Source organism: Labrus bergylta, chromosome 13 (genome assembly GCF_963930695.1).
Source record: "Labrus bergylta chromosome 13, fLabBer1.1, whole genome shotgun sequence".
NCBI lineage: Eukaryota > Metazoa > Chordata > Actinopteri > Labriformes > Labridae > Labrus > Labrus bergylta.
The window spans coordinates 15,927,795-15,940,994 of NC_089207.1; the positions used below are offsets into that span (position 1 = coordinate 15,927,795).

Here is a 13,200-nt window from a genome sequence, read left to right on the forward strand (position 1 = left end):
AAATACTTGATCTTTTAATCTTGTATGCGACACTATAAACTTAAATAAAGAACACATAAAAAAGATTTCTTTAATGTCATTACAAAGCCACAGGCCCTTGCTTCCTTTAGCCTTGACTGCAAATCAAGGTGATAAAGATACACAAAGATATAGTGTACTTCAGAAAGCATCAAGGAGGAACTATACTGTACATACCTTCTGGTCATCTATCTATCTATAATGTCTGAGTACTTTCAATGCTATTTCAAAAATAATAATAATAAGGGAAATATGCTGCTGATCTTATGAAAACTCAATTATTTAAAAAGGAGCTTCCTCTAAATGGAGGGCACTGTTTCAAAGACTATGTTAAGAAGATGGGATGGATGGGTCAGGATAAGAAATGCATTAGCTGAATATGAGAAGACAGGAAGACAATGAAGGCCTTTTTGAGAAGGAACAAAAGCCATTCAAGTTCTATTTTAGTCCATTGAACTGGGAATTATAGTAGATCTTTTGAGGCAATCAGTGACATAAAGCTATCATTAAATCAAAGACTTCACTGTCTCTCTCTTTAGGGTTATTTAAGTCAAAGACATCACATGAATGTTGGAAATGCTGATAAGGTTTAAAGAAAGTGCACACAAGTATTCAGTTTGCCTCTCAGGAAGCAGGACAAGACGTAAAAAGGCGACAAAGAAATGGCGGAAATAGCAAAAGAGGTTGAACATAAAATTTCACTTTCAGGCTGGCAACAATAATTCTGGCTGGAGTTGGTGTGAAAAATATGAACAATTTTGGGATATTTTCAGGAGTTTTGTGCGTGTGTAAAAACACCTGATTGATTGTGCCTTAATCCTCCTTAAGGTAAACCAATCATTTTGTTTGTGTTAAGAACAGTTAACAAAGCTAAGAACTGAGAACTGGCTGAAATTAGATTAAATACCACCATGTTTTTTTTTGTTTTTGTTTAACAAAACACTTCAATAATGGTCAATGATGTTAAAATAGCTATCGTCAAGTTTGAAAAGACAGATTTCCTGCCATGCATGTTTTGTTAAGCTTTCAAAACATTTCCGAGGTGTCACAGGAAACACTTTTTGGCTCCACTGTGATGATGTATTGAGAGTGGGCTGCAGCCTTTGGACTAATCTGATGGGCTGCATGTGGAGGAGAGACAAGGCACACAATGGTGGAATGAAGGAGGGGGTGGTCAAGGTTGTTTTGCTGCATCCTGAGTCATTACGAAATGGACAGATCAACAGATCAAAGGAGAAGTGAGAGAGAAGCGCGATGGAAGGATGAACGGAAGGTTACATCGAGGCGAGGAGGAGAGGAAAGGAGACAGAGGAGGCGGCTGGAGTAGGAGGGTGTGTTTGTGGGCACAGGCCGCCACGGGGGTGTTCACCTCCGGACGCAGTGACTTTGAAGGGTGTTAATGCCGACTGGGCAAAAGCACACCAGTGTGCACACGTGCGAACACACTCACTGCAGAGGGCCCAGACTGGTTTAACTGCTGAGGCTGGCATTTTACTGAAACCCTCTCTCCCTGCTTCACCTCCAACCATCCCCTCCGCTCTCTCTCTCCCTCAACTCCAACATTAGTGCCTCTCTCCTTCACTGTTGAGCTTTTCTCTGTATTTTGTTTAATTATTGAACATTCTGTCTTGTTAAACCAAACATCAATGTCCTCCTTCCGCATGGCACAAAAAAGAAAAAATCACTTTTATTCAGACTTTGTGATCGATTCTGAGCTTAATTCATTGCAGAGGAAGAAAATTACCTGGGTCTTTACAGGCCACAGTCCTGTCATCATAAAAGCAACATTAAAAAAGATATTTCCACATAAACCCCGAGTGGCTGGAAAGGCTTTTGAGGCGAGGAAGTGAAAACCCCCAACAGGACTCCTGAATCAACTTGTCGTGATCCTCGCACACACTTCAAAGAAGCCACTAGAACCGTAGAAATGTCCTCACCCATGTTCTGATATATCAATATCATATTAAACGTCTCTATAAGTGGGGCTTAATCTTTCAATAGGTGGTGCAAGAGGAAACTGGCTCTCTGATACAAAACATATTGATCAGTTGCTCATCTGTTTTGTCTGATGGGAGTCCTGAGCTCTCTGCTGGGGGATGCCGGGCCGTTCTTCTGAGTAAGCGCAAAGACGGGGGGGGGGAAGATTTACGGAAATGGACAGAGTAGTTTTCTGAAACTCATCAGGGGAGCTTCCCAGAAATATCATATATGACAGTACATTAGAGCGGCAAGTTGGAAGGACACGCTGCAGAGAAGGAGAAGGTAAGTAACACAGAAGAAGAGACAGACCTGTCTCATTAACATATTCAGATGTGAGTGCAAATAAAACAAATCCTTTTGATTAATTTGTCACTCTCTTTTCTGCAAGGTTATTGATCAAGCATGGTGTTTTCAAGTATATATATTTCCTAATAGCCCTTTTCCAAATATAAATAAATAAATAAATATGTTAGTAAAATCGTGATGACCATCAATACACCTGAGTAGGATGCAAACATATTTTTCTATGTAAAATTAAGATTCTACAAAAATCCTATAGTGGAAAGGCATATAAGCCAGGCTGCCACAGCTTTCTTGCTCCCTCTCTCTCCCTCTGGACAGCCAAGACTGACAAACTTCTGCCATGGTCTTTTTGGTTTTGTATGAAATAAAATATACTTTGAATGCAAGTTTACTGTGTGGACATCCATTGTCTGTTATAGCCTAGACGAGCTGGTCATAACAGTGCCTTGGATTGTGACTTTTTAAGACAGTTGTTTGCATTTTTTGCAATGACCCCCTCACAAGATGAAGAATAAAATCATTTCGATGTACTGACTATCATTTCCCCATTAATTGACTTTAAGCTTTCCTCACACAGGTGATTTAGAATTGGAACAAACTGAAGTATTCAATACAGCTGTGCTGTGAATGGCAATATCATCATTATGGAGATATGAACATTCAATATACACATCATATATATATATATATATATACCAATATGTTCTAGTGTCTTTGAAAGAGACATTAATCTATAATCTCAGACACTGTCCTCTGAGCTGAATAGGAGTGCTAAAATGTAATGCAAGAACAAAGAAGTGCTATGCTGTATGTGGAAATCCTGCAGGATTTCAATGTTCAGTGCACAGTGTAGAATGACAAAGTATGTGTATGTGCTAGTTATTGAAAGAGGGGTCAGCATGACAAGTCTGCGTCTGTCATGAAGGCCTGACAGACTTCCTGCCGCAGCATTCAAAGTGACCCTCTGTGTTCTAAGAGTCATTATCACAGAGTTTCTCAGACGTGGACAATGAGCCCCTGTTCTTATAAACTGTGAGCTTGGCCTGGGTAGACAGAAAAAGAATTATTTAGGCACATCTATAATTTACACGCATACATTACTGAAATGGGTCATCACAGGCAAAAAACGTCAGTATGACGCCCTCCAGTCGTCAGAGCCACACACAACTGAGGTGACTACTGTCACTCACTTCCCTCTGAGAACAGTTCATCTCCCTGTCTGACAGTCTGATTTGATCTCTGCCTGCTCACTGTTGACACAAGAGCTCCTCAGCAGGCTTGCCTTTTGTGTGCACACATCAGTGTTTCCTCTGGCTCCCCCTCGATAGCAGGCAGAAAAAAACTCTGCCCTCAATGTCAAACTCCATTGTTCTTGAAATTGGAAATTTTCTTTAAATATGTGCGAGGATTTGTCCGTGCTATAGTGCCAGTTGTACTTTGTGGGAGTATGAAATGTGAAGCTGTATGTTGCAAATATTTCTCAGCACAACTGGCACCCCAAGAAATGTCTGAATTACATTTGAGTGTCTGTGAAAGTTGAAACTGGTTGTCTCAGGTTGTTTGCCAGGATAAATCGTTCCTGCCTCCAGGTCACTGCAGGTGGGCAGGAGTGCAGAGTACACAGAGCTCGGTCTCCAGCTGTGAAAGCAGGCAGCGATACTGCCAAAGCAGCTGCTGACACTAAGTGAACAATCACAGCTTGGATGGACTAGACATGGACAGAAGGATGGAAAAACAGCAGTCTAACGCCGCCAAAAGACAGGAACTGTGATTTTTCTGAGCTTTCTAGGTTGCTTCTCAGAGCAGACGAGGGTTGTTTGCATCAACTGCATAATCTATGACGTCTATAAAGGACTATTACTGCATGGATTGGTTAAGGTCTGAGAGAATTAGTCGGCTAAAGGAGAACAGGCAACTTATTTTTATTCAAATGTAAATCATGATAGTGATGCAAAAGGGTGAAATGAAGTAAGTAATTTCAGGCTCCAGACAATGCTAACACCACTGACTGTTACACCTCGAAACCAGGAGAAATTAACTTTCTACACTAGCCTCACATTAAACTCATTTAAAGCTATTTCACTAAAGCAGACACATTCCGCATTTCATCAATGATGGCTGATGTTGGAGTTTAGGCAAGCTCCAATCCTCTTAATCCATTGGTTTAAGAGTCTACTTTGAATCTTTCACCTCTCAATGGGTCAATAAAATCAAAGACGTTTCATTTCATTGGATGCTTAATGTCTCGGTATGTAAATAATGACACACAAGACCAGCAGTAGAGAGCCCTTCCAACAGCAAACAGAAGGTATAAAAGTGAGTAGAAAGTTAGCATTAAGAGGACTCAGGGGCGTGAAGAAATCGTGTTCTTGTAAAGATTTAAAAAACAAGATCAAAAATGTAATTACGAAGCTCAAAAATTCCTGTTTTTAGGATTTAAGACAAAAAACATGCTAGCTGTTGTCTTCTATTTCTGGTCTTTAAGCTAAGCTAAGCTAACAGACTGATGGTGAAGCTATGTTTACCACACAGACGTGACAGTTCTAAATACTGTATGACTGACTAACTAACACACATATTTCCCTAAATGTGAAACTGTTCCTTTCCAGTTTGATTCAGAGTTTTTGGTTTTTAATTGAGAGTGGTTCCACTCTCCATCCATCTGCAACCATTTGCATAATTACAGTTTAAAAAAAAGACAGCTTTAAATAACCTTTGATATTTCTCCTTTTAAATATATTTTAGGGGCTCCTTTTAATCCTCCAGTGGCTGACTCTTGGTTCATGTGCCAGATTTGGAAACCCCATAAGCCATTTCAGTTGCTAATGCAGGGAAAAGGAAGATTAGGGCTCCCTTCAAGACATGAAAGGGTTGATTTATTTAAAAAAAAAAAGGTGGAAGGACGCGGACATTAGAAAGTAACAGTTCCTCAGCAAAAAATCTTTTTACCTGTTTTCCGAAGAGGAAAGTCGTCTTTTGAGTCGTATGTGCCCAGCATCGGATGGTTGTACGCTGACAAAGCTGTTTGAGGAGGAGAGCTCTGGTCCAATGAACTGTGCTGGGTTTTTCTACAAAGAAAAATGATCAATAGTTACTGAAAATATTCATCTCAAATCAGCTTTGGCTCAGCGATGCTAACCAAGCTTTTTTCCCTATACATTCAATAGACAGAAAAGGTTTAGAGACAAAAGAAAACTTCCATCGACCATCCCAAGGTCATATTTGAAAGACAGAGAAAATGTACAACAGTGTGGCTAGAATGGAGAAAGAGATTTCGGATAGAGAGACAATAACTGACAGCCTCCTCTGCTTGTCTTTAATACATCATGACAGCAAAGAAGCTGAGGTCTGTTTCCTCCTAAACGTGGGTGAAAAAGGCACAGACAGAGATGGAGAAGCTGTGAGACACAGAATCAATGGAGGAATGAGACCAAAGGAGGGGAAAGATGTATTGAAGATCTGAGGAGAAAGCAAACAGGTAGAAGAGGTTTTTTTTTTTTTCTTGTTAATGGAAGAGTGATGGTTATGACGCTGATAGAGAGACATTTTTTCCTCTCTGTTTGGATTCTTCTTTCATCTCCTGCCTTGGCAGAAATGCTTGGCTGCTTAAAGCCTCTTCAAATATTTAAAGCGCAGGAGTGATGCCATTGTTTTTTCTTCCTCCTCTGCCCACTTCAAACACATCACACACACAAACACACACACACAAACCTCAAAGACAACCAGCTGTCAATCAAGGACTACAAACATTGACTGAAAATGCTTCATTCCTTCAACATTTTCTCTTTAGTTTCCCTCAAAGGCAACTGGTGAGGACTCTCACAGAGGCTGACGTCTTAACTCTTACAGAGACAACCAAAGCACAGGAGTTGAAGATACCATAGTTAGTCATGTTTTTAAAGTCCTGGTAAAAAGGGACCTTGGTGTCACCTAACCTTTGAGAATAACATGTTCCAAGTTTGACAACATTTTAGTTCAACATAAAGGTTGATGAATATAACAAAAAACAAAAGCTAATATGTGACTGTTAAGAAATTATCTAAAAGAAATACTTTCTAAACTCTCTAGTTGTCCCCCTATGCAAATTAATGGAAACATTTGAGGTTACTTAAAGGTTAGGGTACAAAACGCAGGATGTTGTCTGCTTTATTTCTAAGGCAGCTTTTTTTAAGATTGTATAGAAATGTAAATGTACTGTATGCGTTCTATTTTTCTTAAATGTACCATGAAAAATTCATGCTTTTTTTTACCTTGTAATAGATATTAATAATTTGAAGCAGTTAAGGTTGAACAATAAGTGAGTTGCACGTGTAGTGCAGGAAAGCCCACCTCTCATTGGGCTCATTCTTTCACATCACATACACCATATTTTAATTTAAACACAATTCTACACAAAGGATATGCACGTTTATGTGCTTTCTTTTTTTAATATAAGATGGTAGAAAAACCCTTATTGGTGTTCAAGCGGTCACATCTCAAGCAGTACGTTGTTCTGAAGGGGTGGGCTGTGACACTCACCCATACCAGTAGCGTGGGTCGCTGGGCAGACAGTGGTTTAGATTTCGATGAGCCAGCGCTTTCTTCTTGTTCAGGACAAACTCCTGCAGTCGCATCTTAACCTCTGTGCTGGCGACTGCACCTGACAGAAACAGAGACACAGAGACACACAGGGAGGTCAGAAACAAAATGTTTGTATACTATTCCATGTACTGCTCACCTGTTTCAAACCCTTCACATAAAAATACTTTCTTTTCTTGTATTCATGAAAATGTTACAGCTTCAGTTTCTCTACTGCACTACCTGACAAATTGGCCCTAACCTGATGATTATATCGTCATCCATTCATTCTTTGTTAGACAATGATTTTCTTTTCCCTAAAGGCAGAGCGCACATTTTGCCTCAGAGTTGCACTAGATTTCCCCAGAGATAACAGTCGAGCTATTTAACTCTAATCTTTAGCGAATGTTCCTCTCATACCAGTGTCTTCTGAATCACCGCCTTTATTTTGTGACTACAAACTGATCATCCAGGGAGAGAGACGGGGATGTGTGGCAGTGTGTGAGGGGGAAAAAAAAATGTTTTAAAGATGCAGAGGAAAAAAAACAAAACATTCCAGGTGTGTTTTTCTAAAAATATGACTAACAGGTGATGTGTCAAGTATGAGAAACGAAGTGATGAGTACAGTATGAGAAAGTCACACGAGCTAATATGTGCTCTCTAAATCATGCTGCAACTGGAAGTGCTGACATCCCAATATGTCTGCTTTGCCACTGGAGCAAATTGGCTTTTTATGAGACTGCCTTTCACGCAATTTATAGCAGTGCTTTAACAAAGCTTCCTCTGTTTACGACTCAATGGACTTTCCATGGACGTCAAACTGTAAGCTCATGTTGCCCAGCAGACCACGTTTTAGGAACGAGACATTACTAGCATAAAATCATGATTTCCAATTGGTGTCCATCATTAACAACATTAAATAGAATGTGTGATGAAAAACCACGTCACAGATAGTTGTGTTTTCTGATGAAAAGTCTCATTCTACTTACTTTTAACAGTCGAATGCATCACTCACAGTGAATCTTTGCCATGAAATAATTTCACAAAAGCTGCTTCTGCAATATGCTGTAACTTAAGTTGCCTGGCACCTATGACACGGCAATGGTTACACGTCTTGAAACATTTGTAAACAGAAATCGAGATTTTTAAACGCAGTCTTAAAACTCATTTATTCAGTCTGGCTTTTATATAGTGTTTTATATCAATTCAAATCTTAACATTACTGTATTGTCTTTTTATCCTACTACAATTTTAAATATTTTCCTCTTATGTATTTATTTTAATATTTTGTTGCTTTTATGTGTCGTATTTTATCATATTGTATGTTTAATTCTTATTGGTGTGCATTGGTCTCTCAATGATTTTATAAACTACTTTTCTTCAATAACTTTTCTGCACTCTTGTTAAGCACTTTGAACTGCAATTTAATTTGTCTGAAAGGTGCTATATAAATAAAGTTTTATTGATTGATTGAAATGATCTATCTTGTTGCTCATGGTCTGGTTTGCTTTAGTAGGTTATATAGAGGCATCACTATGATTTTCAGTCTGTTCCATAACCAGCTAAAAACTCCTCACAGGACCTTTAAAAAGGAAAAAATAAATATATTTAGGAGGTAGGAGAAGGTTGAATTCATTGCTGCCATTTTGCTTCTCCAACAAAATGACACCACGAATCCAGAAGTCGTTGGGAAAAAGGGTCATGTTTTCCAATAGAACCTCTTTCCCCCCCTCTCATAGTCTTTAAGTCCTTGAGGTAGAGGTGTGAGGTCAGGCCGTTCTGACTGATGGGTCACAACGATTGGTGCTGTGACAGAGGGTCTGCAGGGGGCCACGTCTCTCTGACACCTGCTGATATAATGAGGCTCAGCAGATTGTTGGGGACAAGTTGTATGACTGATGTTGGCAGCACTGACGGGGATGTGAGGTGAAGCGATATGAGGTCAAACCTGACAGCTTACTTAGAGCCAGTTTACGTCACTACTACTAAACCCCTGAAATGCTGACCCAATCCTGTTCAGAGATCATAAACGATCACTCACTTTTATTCAGTTAAAATTACTCCGGGCATACTAATGTGCTTTTGTAAATCACCATGATTTCATTGACTCACAAAATTGTTAGATGCGATTTAAAATGATGCCATTACATTATTGCCAGGTATTGAATTGTATTCTTTAACCCTTATAAAACAAACATCCTGTCAGGTTTTTATTTCACATAACACTTTCAATGGTCACACACAAAAAGCTGAGCCTTGATGATGTCATTTGATTCCCATATGTACCATTAGCCTAGGAGATTGTTGTGTGCATAATCTTGTTTAAATTGATGGAAATTAAAAACCACAGTACCCGGAGCATTCAGCAATCCCTTACCAACAGAAAACTAAAGCTTCTATCTTTTACATCATCTAGTTTGAATTATACTATTTTTGCATTTTTGTTAACAATAGAATTCTGAATTGTTTTAGATCGATATGTTCTGTTTTTCTCGTGACATAAACTTGACAGGTTCTAGTACTCTGAGTGATAAAGGGGCATTTCATGATACCCCAAGAATTGACATAATAAAGAATGAATGTAAGCACTTGATGGAGTTTTTTTTTACCTACAGCTTCACATCATCGTCCCAGTACTACAGGGTTTGGTTACTTTCTCAAAAGACAATAATGCACAGTAGCAATGTCTACTTACTTTCCTGTCCCCTGTCCTTGTTTTTCAGCTGTTGCAGTTTGAATTCCCGCTGCTGCTTCTCCAGCTCCTGCTCATGATGCTGCTGCTCCATCTTCCTCTGGTGCTCCAACAGCTCCTGTTGGTGCTTGAGCGCCAGTAAATCCTGTTGGTGCTGGTTGAGGGAGAGAGAAGCAATACATTCTTTTGAAATAGTGCAGAAATAGCTTACTCTTAAGTACGGGGGAGCTGAAAGTGAGGAGAGGCGAGGAGAGGAGAGGAGAGGAGAGCTCACCTGGATATGTTCCTTCAGCTGGACTTCATGTTGTCTGGACAGCTGTTCATGCTGCCTCTGAAACTCAGCGATCAGTATCTGCCTCTGGAGTTGCTGCTTGTGTTTGAGAACCACCAGCTCCTGCTGCAGCTTCTGTTGCTGGTGGTCTGAACGACATTTTCATGACTTTATCATAAAGAGTGACCCAAATTTACATTTATGTTATATATGGTAAGGATTCTGGCTTCTAATCCCAAGGCATGATAATTTCATTTCATGACGATCTGATAACTTACTTATGACTGGCCCGCGGCCTGGCTCCGCATTACAAGGTGTGGAGGTGGGCGGTGTAGGATGGGGTTGGGGAACCAGGCCGAAGGGGGGCTGCTGGTGGTGGTGATGGTGGTCCACTACGCGCAGGTCCATGGGAAGGATGGCTGTGGTTGTTGGGGGCACCTGCATGGGCAGTGCTGCCGAGCTCACGTCCACTGGAGGAGGACAGGGCCAGAAAGGGAGCGAGAGGGAGAGAGAGAGGAGAGATAGAATGGAAGAGAGGAGGAAACAAAAACATAAAGAGTTCGTTTAGGACGTGCAGCAATAAAGTATTTACAGCGGAGACTTCAAGAACCAAATATGTTGTAAGAAGTTTCAAATAACAGGCTAAACTTTCACTGCAAAAGGAATCACAAACATACTCCACCAGCTGAAACCATGACCAATCACAACATGCAAATCTTATTTATTATGCAAATCATTTTGTATAATAAATATTTGAGCAAAAATATGCAAACTTCTGCTCTGTCAAACACGGTACAAACTGTGCCTCTATGAATAACAAGTTTCTATGATCCAAACAGTTCTCTCTTAAGGTTTTGAAAAGGGAAATTTGATGGGAAAATTTGGAATTCTAACTCCAGCGTTGAGCTGAAGATCCTTAGACCTGCTAAAAGACATTTAGGGGTTTTATGAAAAAAATGATAATAATAATAATCATGAACTCATTCATTCCACCAAGATTTTTTTTTTTTTTTTTTTTATAGTTGAACCCTGTAAGGGCAATGGCAACACACTTAAAATAAAAAAATGAATGTGTGTATGATTTTTAGAAGATCATATATATCAGAGATCAACGGTGACATTTTCTGACTGATGTCTTCAGGGTACTGTTTACACACATCTATAGAAATACCTTCTACATAGTACTTTACACAGTTTCTGGACACAAATGACAAGATAGGAAAGCACGCACACATAAACTCACGCAAGCACACACAAGTACACATGCACGTACACACGCGAGTAGAATGATGAAACATGGCAGTGGAGAGCAAAAACAATCCCCTGAAACATGAGTTTTTCAGCAGGGATTTGCTGACACGCATAAAGGCTTACTGTGTGTGTGTGTGTGTGTGTGTGTGTGTGTGTGTGTGTGTGTGTGTGTGTGTGTGTGTGTGCTTTCACTGTGACTGTATATAGAAGAACAGTGACCACGTTTTGCATATAGTGTATTGCTTGAAGTGTAGCCTACTGTACACCACGGTCAAGTTGTCTCTCATGTCGGACAGGATGGATTTCCAAATGTGAGAAAAACATGACGAAATATGACAAAATCCACACTACAGTGGTCAAAAATAAATCTACAGACAATGCACAAAAGCACATGGTTACACCCAACAATGAAACACAAGAAAGGTAACAAATATGAGCACTGAAATGTCAAAACATTTCAGCAGGAGAGGCACACTTGCATGAAGTATCAAAGAGACAACAAATATGTATACATTATGGTGTATGGAAGAATACTTCTTATATATTCTGTATAATGTATTCTGCTTCATCTGATAATCCGGAGAAGTAGAGGCCTGTAGTGCTGCTGTAAGATGGACACTAAGTGCAAACACAGGAAAAGTAATATCCTGACCTCAGCATGGTTGACATGCAAAAACCAGAGTATTAGTGAAATCAGATTATTTCTCCAAAACAAGCAAACAACACAGAGGCTTATCCGCAAACTGTAGTAGAACACAACTTCACAACACTGAAACGGGAAGAAAAAAAGAAAGCAAACTAAATATTTGCCAACTTGAAGGCAGTGATGTAACTGGAAAATTGCATGCTGGGATCAAACATCTTGTTTGTTTTTTTTTTCAAATACTGACAGGCTTACATTTTGAGTTTCGAACGGGGTGGTGTAATACGAGCTGGTATGCAGCATGAGCTTAAATAGTTTAATTTGAGCTATTTTAAGATAAACCAGATCGAATCAAATTCATGCAACCAGATAATATTTCAATTTGTGCTTGTGATCTAAACCTCCAGTGCATCTTTCAGTCTATCTGGTCGATTTCTGTTCCGTAGAGACCCACCTTGCACCATGCCAAGCCCTCTGCCAGTTACCAATACCCCTCAAACCAGTGGAGAGCCTACTCTGACCTATCAGGGCTGTCCTGTCGCTCTCCAGTGACCAATGAGGTTTGTGATGGAGTTGGAGTTGCTTGCTGAGATAGCCAATGACATCTTTGGTACCAGGCAGGTTTTCAGTGCAGGAGGAAACTTAACACCACCCAATGGGACAGCAGGGAGGAGAGAAAGGGTGTGGTCGGACCAGACATGCTGGTGCTTTACTGATGCTTGTGTGTGTGTGTGCACGTGTGTTACGTGTATCACCACACTTGTGAGGACCGGTCTGACAGCTGGACAATAAGAAATTACTACTTTTTCTTTGATGGCTTCGTTTTGAGAAGATGAAATGTATCTATTTATTTATCTGTTTAGCTTTAATTATGTGGTTTAATCAATGTAATATTTTATACTCAGGCATGTACAGATGAGGTCTCTGTGTGTACATGTGCGTGTTTAAACGACTCCTGGACCTCTGACCAACAAACTTGTTTGTTTGTTTGTCACTTCCACATAAACAAGCATATAGAAAGACGGTCACATTAGAGGATGTCAAAGTTTGCCATTCTCACTCTGAACCGTGTGCCAATCATCCCCCGTTATCCAAACAAAGCCACTGAACCATGGTAAACTCTCCCAACACCAGTCTCTCACATTCGCTGTACATATACATACACATGCCTGTCAACTGTTTACTCACATATTTAATGGCCAGTTAACATCAAGGTCACACAAACAAAACCTTTTGTTCGGTAGGGCCCCGGCCCCAGCTATTCCAGCACCACGATGCCAAAACATGCATGAAGTATCCCTTCAATTAACGCCTTTTTTCCACTGCACCCATGTGGGCGGGTCCACAGACCCGCCATCCCAGTTTGTTCTTAATAGGGCTCCGGCTGGCCTCTGTGCTAGCCTATAGAACCCACTCTCACACTATTTATATAAGCATGCCACAGGCTGCACAAAGGCTGTTTGTTTGCACAGACATATGGGGCTT

General features: G+C 40.1%; 1 protein-coding gene across 3 annotated transcripts in view; it reads right to left on the minus strand.

The window, feature by feature from the left end:
* hdac4 (histone deacetylase 4) overlaps positions 1 to 13,200 on the minus strand; it is a 130,366-nt gene that overhangs the window by 46,066 nt on the left and 71,100 nt on the right. For all 3 annotated transcript variants that reach the window (XM_065961951.1, XM_065961952.1, XM_020644759.3), the window contains 5 exons: positions 10,100 to 10,291; positions 9,825 to 9,970; positions 9,554 to 9,704; positions 6,820 to 6,940; positions 5,251 to 5,369 (listed from right to left, as the gene is read on the minus strand). In XM_065961951.1, coding sequence (XP_065818023.1) covers positions 5,251 to 5,369; positions 6,820 to 6,940; positions 9,554 to 9,704; positions 9,825 to 9,970; positions 10,100 to 10,291 — 729 coding nt within the window. The remainder of the gene's footprint in view (positions 1 to 5,250; positions 5,370 to 6,819; positions 6,941 to 9,553; positions 9,705 to 9,824; positions 9,971 to 10,099; positions 10,292 to 13,200) is intronic.